The sequence below is a fragment of the Diuraphis noxia genome, unplaced genomic scaffold (assembly GCF_037042655.1).
Source record: "Diuraphis noxia isolate RWA-SAM2 unplaced genomic scaffold, SU_Dnox_SAM2 contig0003, whole genome shotgun sequence".
NCBI classification, from domain to species: Eukaryota; Metazoa; Arthropoda; class Insecta; order Hemiptera; family Aphididae; genus Diuraphis; species Diuraphis noxia.
This window is the reverse complement of record NW_028301713.1, coordinates 38,265,214-38,281,464: the sequence shown is the minus strand read 5'-3', so window position 1 is coordinate 38,281,464 and position 16,251 is coordinate 38,265,214. Positions and strand designations below refer to the sequence as shown.

General features: G+C 27.0%; 1 protein-coding gene across 1 annotated transcript in view; it reads left to right on the top strand.

Moving 5' to 3' along the window:
- The window catches only part of LOC107164921 (neurotrimin-like), a 202,456-nt gene that overhangs the window by 106,925 nt on the left and 79,280 nt on the right, over nucleotides 1–16,251 (top strand). The window contains exon 4 of the mRNA XM_089221970.1: nucleotides 2,134–2,292. Within this exon, the coding sequence (XP_089078096.1) occupies nucleotides 2,134–2,292 (159 nt within the window). The remainder of the gene's footprint in view (nucleotides 1–2,133; nucleotides 2,293–16,251) is intronic.

Here is a 16,251-nt window from a genome sequence, read left to right as displayed (position 1 = left end):
TAAAGAACACTTTTAACATTTAAAATAAAGCTCTAAGAAGATTAATAAATGTTCTCTCATACATAATATCAAATCATATTCTCCACACAGACTTGAAATTAAAAACAATCCACGAAGAAGCCAAACGTTTTTATAAAAGATTCCACAACCGTCAACCGTCTTTCCTACTACTAAAATCCTTTAATTAAAAACCTTTCCTCTCTCTTAATCCCAGGCAGTCTTTCTAGACGCTTAAAACTCAAATGGTGCAGAGACCTTTTACAGTTTTAACTTTAAAAAAAAACTTGTCTAAATAAACAAATTAATTTTATAACTTTAAAAATCAACAGTAAAGTTTCATGATTTCGTAGCTTCTTTATTCAATTTTTGTATATTCATCTTATATGTCATATCATATAATATATTGATATATGTATATTATATATTTTGACTTAAAATATAATTAAAAAAAAAAAAATTTTAATATAAATATTATATATTTCATTAAAATATGAAAACCTTATTCATAATTCTTTTTTTTTAATAATCCACAGTTAATCTATACGAGCCTACTAATTATTGATATATTGATATATATTTTATGGGGTGTTTAGACGAAATTATCTTAGATCAGTGGCAATCAAATATTATAATATAATAATATTTATACACGTATAAATCATTGTAAATTAATGAAAATTATAAGAAGTTCTAAATATTTACTAAGCAGAGATTATTTTCATCTGTAACTATTAAGTTAAAAAAACACGTGAATATAACGAAGGTACCTATTGTTTAAAAAGTATAACAGTTGAAATATCGTCAAATTTATATTGTTTATAATATCGTATTCAATTAAAACGCGCAAAAGACTTTTTTGATTCGAAAGTGAAAAGTATAATGGTAAAAAAAATATATATATAAATAAAAATGAGCAAAAAAATAAATCGAAACAAAACCAACTGCAAGCACAAAGCTATATTTCTGGTAGTGGCTGAGGTGGTGGCGTTAGTAGAATCCAGTTTCGTAAGTAATCGGATAAAAAGTCCGTCGCGGTTTTATACATATTATGTATATAATATAAATAAAAATCGAATTATACGCGCCACTGAAGGGGTTCTTGAGTGACAAGTTTGTGAGAGAAAGAAAAGTAAACGTTTGCCCGGTGGTTTTGGATAGTGGTGCATTGAGGAAGTGGAAAAAGGAAAAAAAAAGTCGCCAAAGTCGATTTATCAGTTTGATACCGCCACCGTTGCTACGCTGGAGGGTTTATCATTATACACTCACAATGAAACTTTTACTCCAACCCTAGACGCACACACACACATACAACCCACCCTTCTCTATCGTGATTTGGTCTTTTCTAAAACAGTGTTGGGGGGGGGACGATTATTATGCGGAGAGAGCGACAAAAGATTTAATGAATCATGAAGTTGGAAAAAAAGATATATAAACGGTTTCAATGGACCGTACGCACTTACTCTATTCCACCAGCGTTAAAGAGTAATAGCGCCATAGCGGACTACAAAGTTGACTATTCCTTTCTTCCTCATCATCGTATTATATCCATATTCCACTACATATTATATGAATATACGAAGTCAAGATCCATCGTCCAGATGAATAATGGTTCTTGAAAAATCACGTTCTCCAAACACAAGGGACAGTGTCCAATATCCAAACTAGTTATTCAGAGTAAAGCAATAAACATTTCAATTGTACCTAATATACAATTATGCTTATCTTAGTTTTTTTTTAGTTTTTAATATCTTTTTCCGTGAATACATTATAGGACACTTGGAACATTTAGTTTTTCTAGACCCTTTAGGGATTGGAAATCGAGTCTGCAGGCCATGTAATTTTTCAATTTGTTCAATAGTTTCTATGAAATAAGAAAATAAATACAACAACCATTGACGAATTTTATAGAAATGTTGAGGAGCAAAGTTTTTTCTATAAATTCATTCGTAATCATTGTTTGGATATGACGATTGCTTTTAAATTAAATATCACAACGTGCATCCTACATGGTAACCATCCTACGGTCAAGTCACGGACAAATATCATTAGTTCACCTTTGCTTTATTTTTATTATTTTTAATTTAACGTTACTTTTTAAGTTTTAAAAAAAATAATGAATCGCGTTTGTTTCAGTTCCTCCGGACATATTGGACTATCCAACGAGTACGGACATGAACGTCCGCGAAGGTAGCAACGTTTCGCTGAGATGCGCGGCTTCGGGATCACCTGCGCCCAATATCACTTGGCGTAAAGAAGGATCCGAGCTCATACGTCTGGAACACAGCCAACAAGGTCAGTAACAATAATCTATGTATAAAAACCTATATAATATGTAGCCTGCTGTTAAATAATAATAATACGTAATATTGTATTTATGCGTATATGATAATGATGGTTCAATATAATACGAGTACACCGTATACGTATGCAATCCGTATGTATGATGTACGAGTATATTACACCTAAAACCTATATTACCTATAAATACTTACTTATAATTAATGATGTTTAAAATCGGCGTTGTTAGCTCTAACGAACATCGAATTTATAGATTATTGTTTCTTATTATATGGTAAACGCATATGGTTATAATATAAAATATAAGAGTATCTAACCAATCATTGAAATATTTACCGGATGCCAAAACGCTCTTAACCAGTAACTAGTTTACTAAATATTTATTAATATTGTGTGTCATGGGTGTAATATATTCTATGGGTTCATATAATAAAATACACCATGTTCTACGTAAAATACTTTGTGTCATTTTTGAAAAACGTGATTAATATTTTACGCAATTCATATTTTTCTGTACCTATTTTCACGGGCACACAATCATTTTTATTCAAATAGATAACAATATGATGTCATTCGATAAATCAAAATTTATTAATATTTCATATTTACTTATTGCTATAATAATGAAATTGTTACCAAAAGCATATTAACATAATACATTCGTATTTTCCCATGACTATTATAATTTTACTTTAAAATGCTATTAATATTTCTAAAATTCAAAAACGAACATAACATACATAATTGCATTATGTAATTAGAAAACAAAAGTTTGAATGTGTTTTACGGGTTTCAGTTTGAATATAATATTATTCAAGTTCTCCCTTTGTATGAAAAAATAAGATGTTTTATTCTTCCGACGATTCAAACATAATCAAGTAAAATGTACTTCAAAGAACAAGGTTGAACTAAAGAAAACGATTCGTTTAAATCACATCTGGCAATTTTAGTAATGCTTGAATGATATAGTCTGACTTTTATGTTTTTTAGACATTATTAGTTTTCCATCAAGTAATGCTAGTCATAGTATTTTTCAGTACGATTTTTGAAAGTATTGTTAACGAAAATGTGACTGTCAATACAATTTATACATTGTCAATCAATTTCATTAAAAAAAATATATATCGTTTAACGTCCAAATATTCTTTTCATTAATTATTAGCTGAACTTATATATGTATTATAATCCTTAATATAAAAGTATCTTCTTATAGTTATTACTAATGATTATTGTCACAATAAAACTACATTTATTCCCAACTACAACAGTTAGGTACAAATTATAATTTGTAGTTAATAACAATATGCTTCTTTTTGCATTATTCTATGAAGAAAAATAAACAGTAATCAAATGTATGACCAGAAAAATATATAATCTTAATTCATTTTGAGTGTATTATTTTCATATACCTACTAAAAATTAATTAATTTTCATCTTGCAACAAATGGTCTGTGAATTTTTAATGCACGCGTTTCATAACTTTATTGTGTTTTTTTTTTAAATTTAAACTTTCTACAAGTTATAGGAACAATTATTATAGTCTTACGAGATTAGAACAATATTAATAAAATTAACTAAAAATATTATCATGTTTAAAAAAAATCAATTTGGACAAATCAAATTCAAGCATCTGTTAAAAGTACTTAGCAAAATTCATATAGTGAATATAATTTAGTTAAAACTCAACACTAACCTAAACAATAGTTCAATAGTTAGACTACTAACTATCCATCCACATTTAAAATGTCTATTAATCTGATCAACTGAACAACATAATAATTGTTGGCCCGATGACGCGTGAATATCTATTCATTGAACTTAAATAATATTTACCCATGATTATAATTCATTACTAATGTAGATTGTTTCGTATAATAAATTACTATGCTCGATGATGTAAGTATACGTGGCATTAATAACTAGTTAGTCTATAGTTTGTGGTCCTATTATCGTAGAACACAGAGTAACCTTTTCTATACTTGACTTCACACAAAGTATTAAAATGGGTACTCATCAATTTATAGCTGCGGTGGTCTAATCTTTAAGGGTACTTTAAGCATAACTAATTGCTATTTATACTTAAAAGTGTATCTATTAATTTTGTATTTATGAATGAATTGACCTGCAATCATATCATAATAATTGTTTGTTTTTTAATGATTTATTTGTCAATATACATTGTAAATTAAGATAACAGTAGAAACTATTTTAAGAATATTTATTCCAAATTAAAAAGATACATGGTATAAATTATGTTTATAATTTTAATTCCAAATCAGTTATTTTTATGTAATGAATTTTATAAATTATTTGGATTTAAAAAAAAAAAATATATTTCCATAATTTTTAAATTTGTAAATTTAATTAATTGATCAACAGCGTTTATATTATAACATGATATGCAGCAACATTTATTTATTTTTTTGAGATATTAAATTATAAAAACCAAGATACTATCAAGTACATATCATTTATTAGATATTCTATATTACCTAATTGGTTTTGAAAATTGTAGCTAAATATATTTTCTACTGGTTGTTAATTAAAATCCATATAGATATGTTAAGAATGCATAAAAATAATTTTTCATCATCTATTAAAGGATAATCAATTAAAATTTATAATGTATTTTAATAGCATATTTTGTACTAAAGAAATCTAGACAGCATATTTTTATGATATGAATCGTAATATAATTGTCTATAAAAATATTCGATCAATAATTTTACAATTATAATATTTACGTTAAATATTAAATTTAGAAATTAATATAACAGTTATTTTTTTAAGCTAAAATATTACAGTTTATTTATCAAAATATATATTTATGTAGTTAGAGAAAATAAATTTAAAAACAATTATTTAAATCATCGAATTAAAACTGTGCAAAATTATACACAGTTTAAAGTTGTAAATGTATTTTTTGAACAATAAAATAATTATTAATTCATTATTTATGTAAATACCAACATTATATAATAACGTTAATGATACAATTAATCCATCTTTACTTAGTTTGATAGTTCTATGACATAAATATTTGAAGAGCCTTCAGAATTTGTCAAATATTTTACTTCATCAGCAACAATAATGATAGTTTGCACGAACAGTCATATTTCTCAACACTAAATCAACTGTCTAATGCACAATGCACTAGAATATAGTGAAAAGTAATTAAAATCAAATAGATACGCATATAAACACAAGGAAGCGTGACTAGTACACAAAACTTGTATATCAAATTAACGGCTAAACAAGTTATGTTTACATTGCACCATGACTTTGCTGAGTGTCTGATTCTTATCTGTAAATTTTTATTAGTTGTTTGTTTTTGTAATATACGAATATATACTTATTGTATCCAACTTCATGCATCTCATAATATACATAAAAGTTTAAGTTTTACTTACAAGTACAAACTCTGAAATCACGTCACTGATAAGTGATAGTATTTTTTAAAATTGATATTTCTCAGTTAAAATACTAAAATAGTGAAAAATAACAACAGCCAACAATGGTTGTTAACTATTAAAATAATGTTATATTTAAAAGTTTTCTTGAGTACTAAAAACGTTCACCTAAATTGTAATGCTTAAAAAACAGTTTAATAGTAGGTTTTTGGATAAATGATTATCACTGGACCAACTTTCATTGTAAGAACGATGAATGTTAAATAATTGCATTTCGTGTATGTACTAAACTAATAACCACACTGAGGTAGAGAATACGAGTACACCATTTAAGATTAAAGTGATAAAGGTTAAATTTATTCAGTTTGTTTAAAATTTGGCAATGATATATCATAACGTAAAGTCGTGTAGATTAAGATATGTGAGAAATATAATAAGTATCTAAAGAATCATTATCACATTCAGTAAAATATACCAAACGGTAGCAATAAATATATTATATGTATATTAAATATAAATAAATAATATTTTAAATGTATACAATTTTACTTTATTTTCTTTTTATCATCTAGTATAGGTATTAATATTATATATCTGACACTTTTATGAATATTTAGTGTAATATTATTATTATATTTTCCTTGTTATTCATGACTTTTAAATATCTATTATGATCCCAATGACAACAAAATGTTAACAGGTATTACTTGTTTTATTAGTAATGGTTGACACATAGTTTCCTTTATTAAAAATAAATTGATCACGTGGTTGCAAATGACGCACATTGATATTAATCAAAAACACAATTTAATTTAACATTTGTGATCATTTAAAAGGTTTCAAAGTAAAAGTTCACAGAAATCGAACACAATAAGGTATTCAGTAGAATTACACACTTATACTGTAGCATAGTAGTTAAATTATAATTATACCTAATATATTTTTGATAATCAATAGCTCAACCAGTGACAGCATATTTTAAATACCTAAATCTAATTTTTGATGAACTGCTTTTTAAGCTTAAATAAGGCAATTACTTAAAAACAATATTATTGTTGTACACATCAATAGAAATAATTATAAATTTATAAATTATATCCATGCACATTATGTAGCGTGTTATAATTTTTAAAAGGGACACAACAATTCTAACCAAAATTATTATATTCATCTCTTACATGACATTTTGAATTACATTTAAAAACTGGAAAGCTGTCTAGTGAAAATTGAATTCCTCCTTCCTTATTTTCTTCTCATATTCTGTGTTATAATAATAAAAACTATGCGATATTTTTTGTTACACCATATTGTTACACTGCAGAAAACATATATTATAGAATACGAGTATATTCAAGTTAAATCAAAAAAATAAAATGTTAAAAAGAAGAAGTTTGTTTAGGATTCACTAAATAACGACGGTGCAGTTATATATAATCTGTTCAAATTTAATAGGTATAAACTAGGTATATTTATATATACCATCGGTAAATGTTTTATCGGATATAGATTTCGTAATTGTTTTTAAAATAAATTGCAATGATCATATACGTACGATTTACACGAATACCCGATTCGATCAAACTCATTGCCAAATATTTAAAAATCCCTGGGTATTTTGTTTCTTTAGAGTTTTTTTTTATGATAAGCACGCATTGTCCTCCGTCTTTGGTAAGGAATCAATCAAAGGAGATGAAATAGTTGATTCTTTTCAGTCTCATACCATTTTAGTGTATATTTATATATTTATTTTCACAGTGATAGCTTTGAGCATAGTATTCTATATTTGTTACGTAGGTACTTGATATACATTCTTTTAATTGAATCCTGCGATAAAAATAAATGATTAGTAGAAAATGTTTAAAATAAATTAAAATAATATGAAAAGCTTAAATAACAATCTGCATTTCAACCTTGTATATGTCGATATAATATGAAATAATTATTAAATTAATAATATTAAAACAATGGATATTTAGTAGTGTTGATTTCGTTCAAACTCGATGAGAGATAATTTGGTTTGAATGTGAACTTATATGCAATTAATTTAATGATGTTATTCAGACAATCAGACATAATATTATAGATATTTTGTATGCTATTCGGAATATTTATTAATAAAAAAAAAAAAATAGTAATCTTTATAACTACATTAATTGTACAACAAATTTTGCTGTACCATATATAAATAATAGTAAACAGTTGTACTTATATGGATAACAAAAACGAAAATATCGATTGGTGAAGCATAAAAACTCTATCGACAGTTCTATCCCTATTCGTATTTTGGGTTAATTGATTTACGGTTTCGGCTTGAATGTTTCATACTTTTTTTTGGTGTTGTATCTTCATATTTATGTAATATTTCCTAAATTATTATTAAAAACTAAAAACTAAATACTCAAATCATGAATAGAAAACTTGTATAATTTATTTAAATTAAAATATTTAACAAATTTTAATTTTATATCAATGATTTAATTAAATAATTTTCAATACCTTTTCAATGGTATTATATTTTGACTGTGAAAAGTTTCAACGTGCGCGATGTACTTATTTATAAGTTCATAAACTTAAAATTGACTTTAGATGAGTAAAAAACCTTTTATGTATTTTATTTTCATTTGGATTTCCATAATTTAAATTGAGTAAGATACAATTTCATATTTTAAGAATAATTGATATTTAATGTAAAAAAAGTAATAACCATCTTTTAACGTTTAACAGATTTTAATTTATAATCTATTTGGTCGGTTTTCTTATCAAAGGTCTTGCTACTAAATGTAAAAGACCATTACAAACGTGTGTCAACTACTAAAATGAGCATGCATAAAATTTACTTCACGATATTATGAAGCGAAATAACTGTTACCATATTATATATAAAAATCAAGGTAGGTTGTGACGATTTCATTTTTATGGATATTAACATACATATTCAGCGTTTGTTAAAAAAAAATAATATTTGTCCAAACATAATGAAAATATACTAATTGAGCGTAAATACGTAGATATTGTGAATAATATTAGATTATCACCTTTTTTTTAAATTAATGTGACATAAAAAATAAGCAAACACTGTAAGAATACGTAATATTGCGATTGCGAATTTAGCTTAATATTCACGATTTAAATTTATTCGGTCGTATGGATTATTTTTCTAATCATAAGGTCATAGATGACTTCTATTTCCTAGTGTTCTCTAGTTATCTCAATTATACACTTAACTCTTCGATTTATAAGCTCTAGATCTTTCTCTGTCTGACTGTCTTGCGGATTCTATCAGACACAAAGCAGCAATTAATGAAAAACTGAATTTCCTGATAATCTCCGCTTTTAAAATTCTTCTATCTGGTTTCATTCTGTGTCTTTCTACATACACTGATCTAATACATTTTTATCACTTGTAAATTAGGTTTAAGAGCTAGATTGGGAAATACTCCCAGCATTATAATAATTATATGCTTTCATTTTCCAAATAATTTCTCCAAACATTCTATTCAGTAGTGATTTCTATAATAAGCCAACATTAAACTCCAGGCAGATAGGTCATACTTTGATACCAAATCACACGTTGCGGCTGTGATTCATTAAATCTAAATTATTTATTCATTGAAATTAAATTGTATTCTTAATTTAAGTTTTGAAATGAAACGATTATGGCAAACGCTCTTAGAATGTATGCTATTTATAGATTATGTTCACTCTAACGCATAAATGCAAAAATAAATGCAATTTAATAGTTTTTGTGAATATTTTATCAATAATAATAAAATATATGTTGCAACGTTATATTTTTAAAAATGTCTTGTTTTTAGATGAAATAATAATAACATAATACAATTTCAGTCACTCTTTTTCTGATAGCCATCAACAACATCACTCAAAACATATCCTTCCCTGTCAAATCTACCCTCTACGCGGATGATTTCAATATTTACTGCCGGAGCAAATCCCTAGCCACTGTCCAATGCCATCTTCAAAAAGCCATCAACAACCTACAAAAATGGACTCAAACATCCGGCTTCACCTTTTCTCCCGAAAAATCACAATGCATCGTATTTACACGCAAACGCGCTCCAAATCCAATTAAGATAAAATTGGGCGACCATCAATTAATAAATAGTAATACAATCAAAATACTCGGTATCATTTTCGACAAAAGATGCTCTTGGACCCATCACATCAATTTTTTGAAATCAGCCATCTCTCCACGTCTCAATATTATAAAAATGTTATCCCATACTTCATGGGGTTCTAAAACTCACGTATTGTTGTCTATCTACAAATCCCTAATACTATCTAAACTTGACTACGGATCATTCATTTGGACAACGGCTAATAAATCGATTACAAAAAAACTAGACACAATTCACAACTCCGGACTTCGTATGTCAATTGGAGCCTATCGCTCTAGTCCAATACCGAGCATCTACAACCTATCAGGTACTCCTCCTCTTGATATAAGAAGACTCAAAATAACATTAAATCACGAATTAAAGCTAGCTAACACTCTTCCTTCGCTCGACTTCAATCCAAAATTTAAAACTTTAACAACACTACTCCAGGAGAACAATCTAGTCATCTCAGATGTATTAACTATTTCTCCCCCCTTAACTCCGCAATGGACAAATCCCAACGTAGCAAACACTGATCTCTCCATTTTAAAAAAAAAAGACACCCCTCCTTCAATATATAAACAAGAATATTTCCACATAATACAAAACATAAAAAGCGAAAAAATATACACGGATGCATCCAAAAGCCCTACCGGGGTCGGGGCTGCAGTTATTTGGAATAACATGGAATCCATGTACAAACTCCCCAGTGCCTGCTCCGTCTTCACAGCTGAATCATTCGCAATAATCAAAGCCCTCGATTTAATAACCGTTCACCAGCTCCAAGACACCATCATATTCACTGACTCCCTCAGCGCCATCAACAATATTAACAATACCAATAACCCAACAGACATCGGTCTTCATATTCAAAACAAAATATATACTCTACAGAAAAACAATAACTTCAAAATCAAACTTTGCTGGATCCCCGGTCACTCCAACATCATTGAAAACGAGCGCGCCGACCTTGCCGCTAAAACTGCAATAACCTCTACACTATCGTCTCCCATCAATATCATCGCATACAGGGACATACAAGCACTGATAACTAACAAATGTCATCTAAGATGACACCAGCAATGGTTATCTTACTCCACCAAACTTAATCAAATAAAACACAACACAGACAATTGGACATTTCCCATCGAAACACCCAGAAAATTCGAAGTCATCATAACGAGACTGAGAATCGGCCACTCTCAAATTTCGCACAGTTTTTTAATGGCTAAAGAAGATCCTCCAACATGCGCATCATGCGGCGTCCAAATTACCATTAAACACTTACTCACCGAATGCCGCACATACCACAACATCCGATCAAGCCTCAACTTTTCCGAATCACTCTCCGAAATACTTCAAAATCATCCCAAGGCCATAACAGACATCATCCAATTCATCACAACAGCAAACCTTCAATCCAAAATCTAGAATTAAGTTCTCTCTTGTACGTTTCTTACTGTAAATATTTAATTTAAGCTATTCATATTTTGTAAGCCCAATGGCCTATGCTGCCGAGGGCTCTTTCCTAATAAAAAAAAAAAAAAAAAAATAATAATAACATAATGGCTTTTTCTTGTGATTTTAGATACCAACCATAATATGACGTTTTAAGGTAAATCTACCAACTGTTAAATGTATTCATATTTCAAATAGTACGTATGTATTGTATTATGATATAAATAAGGAATATTATTCAACAAATTTGTTTGAAAAATTGTCTCATATGATACTTGCGAAAATTGTGTCATTGTGTCAGTCGCGTATACCAGAAATTCTTTGTTTTGTACAATCCTTACTTGCCTTATTATAATTGTGCGATGTTATTTTACTGTTCTATTTGTGTTGAAAAAATTATATAAACCAATTTAAAAATGTTACATTCATAAAAATATTACATTACAAATGTAATATAAAAATAGCAATTATCTGTAAGTTATATTCAAGTGGTAGTGAGACAGTGAGCATATCATATTACATAATACAAAGTCATGCTAAAACCTAATATTGTAGTAACATATAACTTTAGACTTTAGACCCTTTTATAATTTGACATCTTATTTACTAACAATTATTCGAATTAATATTTAATTATCGGTTGTTTTGTTAGTTATTTTAGATGCTAATCTTATCTGTTCGTTTACAAAAATGTTTTATATTAAATCCCAAATTATATTATAAAATAAATATGTTATGTGTCAAAACATTATAAAACAATAATTTTATCAATGATTAGTATGAAGTTTAAAAAATATATTTGGTTTACTGATTAATTATTAAGAAGTTAATGAAATAGGTTATTGTTTTATTATTGATAAAATTTAAAACTACTGAAAATGCTAACCTTTTATCAAATATGAATACAAAATAATCAATGGATTTAAATTAAAATTTAATTTATTAAATTAATTATATTATTAAAATTACATACACATAACAGGCGTTCATGATTAAAATATATTACTTTTAAATTTAATCTAGTTATATTATTATATCACCACCAATATAGGTTATTATATATATATATAACGTATATAAAATATTTTATATTATATTATCTTTTATAATAAGGAGGAGAGGATTTTAAAAATCTCCAGAATTCACTTTACTAAATACAATAAATTTGTGTCTTAAATACCACGAGAATAACGTCTTTTTATGTTGATATAATATTTATAACTCTAATTGATAATTTTTGTTTCTTTAAAGTTACCTACCAATAAAATTCAACCATGAATAAAACAATTTTTGTTTATATCTCCACAAAATGGTGCAAAAAAAAGATAGCAGATATTTTATAACACTAAAGTTACTCGTTTATTTACATTTATATGACAAACCTCCATACTACATTACACGTTTATTTAGTGAACAAATATTATATTATATTTTGCCAAAGAGGAGTTTTTCCAAAAAGGAAAAGTTAATGCTTCCCGTAGAGATTTAAGTATTAATGTCCACAATCCAAATCCGTCGGTACATTAAATATACATCGAGAGCCGACCGGACAAGGGATTATCCAGGTAGATTTTTTTTAAAATTTATTTATTATTATTTTTTTTTTAAATCCCCACATTAAAAAATACACCACGGGATTTTTCTTTCCACTGATTACCGTTTTTTGGGTCAAAATAGTGAAAAATGATATAGATGCGTTAAAAACGAAACATACCCACAACAACAACAACCCTAGGCGACATTTTGGTAAACGGCTTACACGATGTTAAAAAAAATACATACCTATACCTATATGTATAGTGTATACCCCACAACCACTGACACTACCAATGCTCATTAGGGTGTATTATTAATGTAATTTCGGATCGTCCGGAGGGCTTGCGATACACCTCTCTATACACATACGCGTGCGGTAATTTCGACGGCGATATGTAGCGTATGTATATTATATTATACATTTATCCATGTTGTCGAATAGCACGTATGCAAAGGCCATTGGGTTTTTCGTTTTTGCCGTTATTCCCACACCTATTTCCGAGACCCCGAGGGTGGGTAAACGAAACAAAACGAATCTGACATCCGGTTAGTGTCCGGAGTGAGTATGATGTTTTTATTTTTTTATTTATTTAATTATGACCTATATGAACTTTGATAACCGGAAAACTTATGGCCCGTTATGCGCATATTGTATTAATGCTCGAACGTATGAATATTTAACATAACCCGTAACTACCGGAGCCATTTTCATTTTTTATTTTAATATATAATACCATATAACGTGATCATGTAATGTTTAAAACCTTGCATCAAATCTATACGTTCATCTGTACACTCATTTATCTTATTGCACATTTTTCATTGCTATCTATACGATTAAAAAAAATACAATATATGTATTCTATATAACTCACAACCTCATTATTTTGTGCTTAGAAACAATATGTGGTTGGTGGTTGGTTATAGAGTTGAATATTATTTTGGATTTTATGATTAACGTATTATATGTATTTAATTTAGCCCTTCAAAGTAAAATAAACATTTGTTATGTACTTAATATTACACATAAATATAAACTTCAACTTTATGTAAAACTATTTATTTATGTCTATTTTATAGTTGAGTATCATATCATATTATTGACCATAAAATACAATTTTTAAAATTCATAAATATTTATGCATGATATCATTGTATTCAAAATATGTTATATAATTATTGCCAATTTGATAATGCTTATTAAAAGAATATGAAAGTATTATTTTCTCGAGTTATTATAAAATATAAAGTTATTGTTAAATATACTTACCAATTTAAATTAAAGGTCATGGTATAACACGTGACTATATATCGTTATTATTTCAAATTATTGTCATAAAAATTATCCAAGACTAGTATAAATTTAGTTCATTTTCATAATATTTTATATCTGTACAAAAAAAATCTTTAGAAAAAACAGTAGTTATAAGATAAAATATAAAATTCGTCAAACATATACTGGAAAAATACATTTCATGCTGTTTTGTTCATAGAATAAAAAAAAAGAATAAGATTAAATTTAGACTTAAGAATCTCTATTTATAACATTAATTAATTATGTCAAACTAGTCATTTTAAAATCAGATAACACATACATGATATATTTTTTACGAAATTGTGAGTTATAGAAAGTTTTCAAAATACACAAAATATTTGATTAAGACGTGATCGATTAAAAATTAAAAATGTTCATTTATAATCTATATAATAGTGATTATTGTTATTATTCAAACATTTTGGTATAATATGTCAATAATATTCTTGAAGAAAAAAGTTATTAATCACAATAAATCAAATACAAAACTTGCTCAAAGAGCTAAAGTACTATTTACAATATGTTTTATAATACCATATTAATTTGTTACATTTCATAGAAGTTTTATCCCATAGTTTTCGTTCAGGGTTAACTTTAGGTACCAGCGTATCATTTGATTGACCATACTATTTCGATATCGTAATATCATACACGATTTTTAAGTTTAAACTAATGATATAAGAAATAAAACACATACAATCATGGGGCCTGTGAAAAATTTAAGTAGCATAATTTAATTTTGCAACAGTAAATAACTTATTCGATAAATTTTACTCGTATTATATGATATACCGAGTTGGAATTAAATGACAATTTTACATTTTACATTCATTCTCATTATAACTATTTGATTTAACGAGGGTGTTTTAATTTTTACACAATATTGACGCCTTTTGGTTGTAAATGAACAAGTTTTTCATGATGACTAAAAATCACCACAATTTTTTAATGACCTGTGCAAAATTCGTATATGATTTAATACTCAATACCATTGCTGTAATCAGAACAACTTGGTAATATATTGCACACATATCAAATATAATACAAATTTGGGGCACAGCCAACATTAACCAACTAATACACAATCAATCTAAGCTTAACAAGATATATTTTTATTAGTTGTACTCACTAGTTTTAACAAACACAACAATGCACAAAGATCTACATAACATGGTATATGAGTGCTAATTTTTTTGTCAAACTTTACAGTTTATTGCAAAGTTTTTATTCTTAGTTAACCGAAATTTCAAAAATATAACCTCCCCCTTTTATATTGCTTATTGGACGGTCATCTTTCTCACCAGTGACAATGAAACTAGAATCGAGATTCATTAAAATAAATAAATAAATATGATAAATAATTATGAGTTACTCTGGATCATCACTCCTGGATCTTAAAAATGTATTATTATAATAATAAATAATGAATTGAACTATATTACTTAACATATACAGGTTTATCAATTTTTTCTGCTGTTGTTTCATACAAGATACAAATTTACCTTTAACATTGTTCTAACGAATTTTGTAAGAACATTTTCATCAACATTGTAGAGACATTTGTAATATTATGTTAAATTGGTTTAATAGCTATTAATGTTTACAGATATGATTGAAAAAGTTGTTAATAGTTGTTGATGATTGCATAAAAAAAAAAAAATTATTATTATAGACATAATAATTATAAAAGTTAGTCAAACGTTTAATTTTATATTATACCAGGATATGGCAATAATTAGTTATTTCTGATGATATATTTTCAATGTTTTATTATGCTCCTTTTTATGAACTACATGTAAAGCGTAGTGTACTGAAAAAATTACATTGATGCTGTCCTTAAATATGTATGCAGTCACAATTATTATAGGATATACAGTAGCCATTTAATTGGTATACATAACGAGAATGATGTTTTTTAAACATTTTGTGTTGATGCAGTATGTCAATATTTGACTATTAACCATTAGATATCATCATAGTGAAATGAAGCCCATTTTCTAATAAATTGTTATTATATAAATACTAATTAGGTTGTAACGTATAATTACAAACATGACATATCGATTATTTAAATGTGATCCTCGTCGGAACATAATTATATTGTGGCTCAAAGAAAATT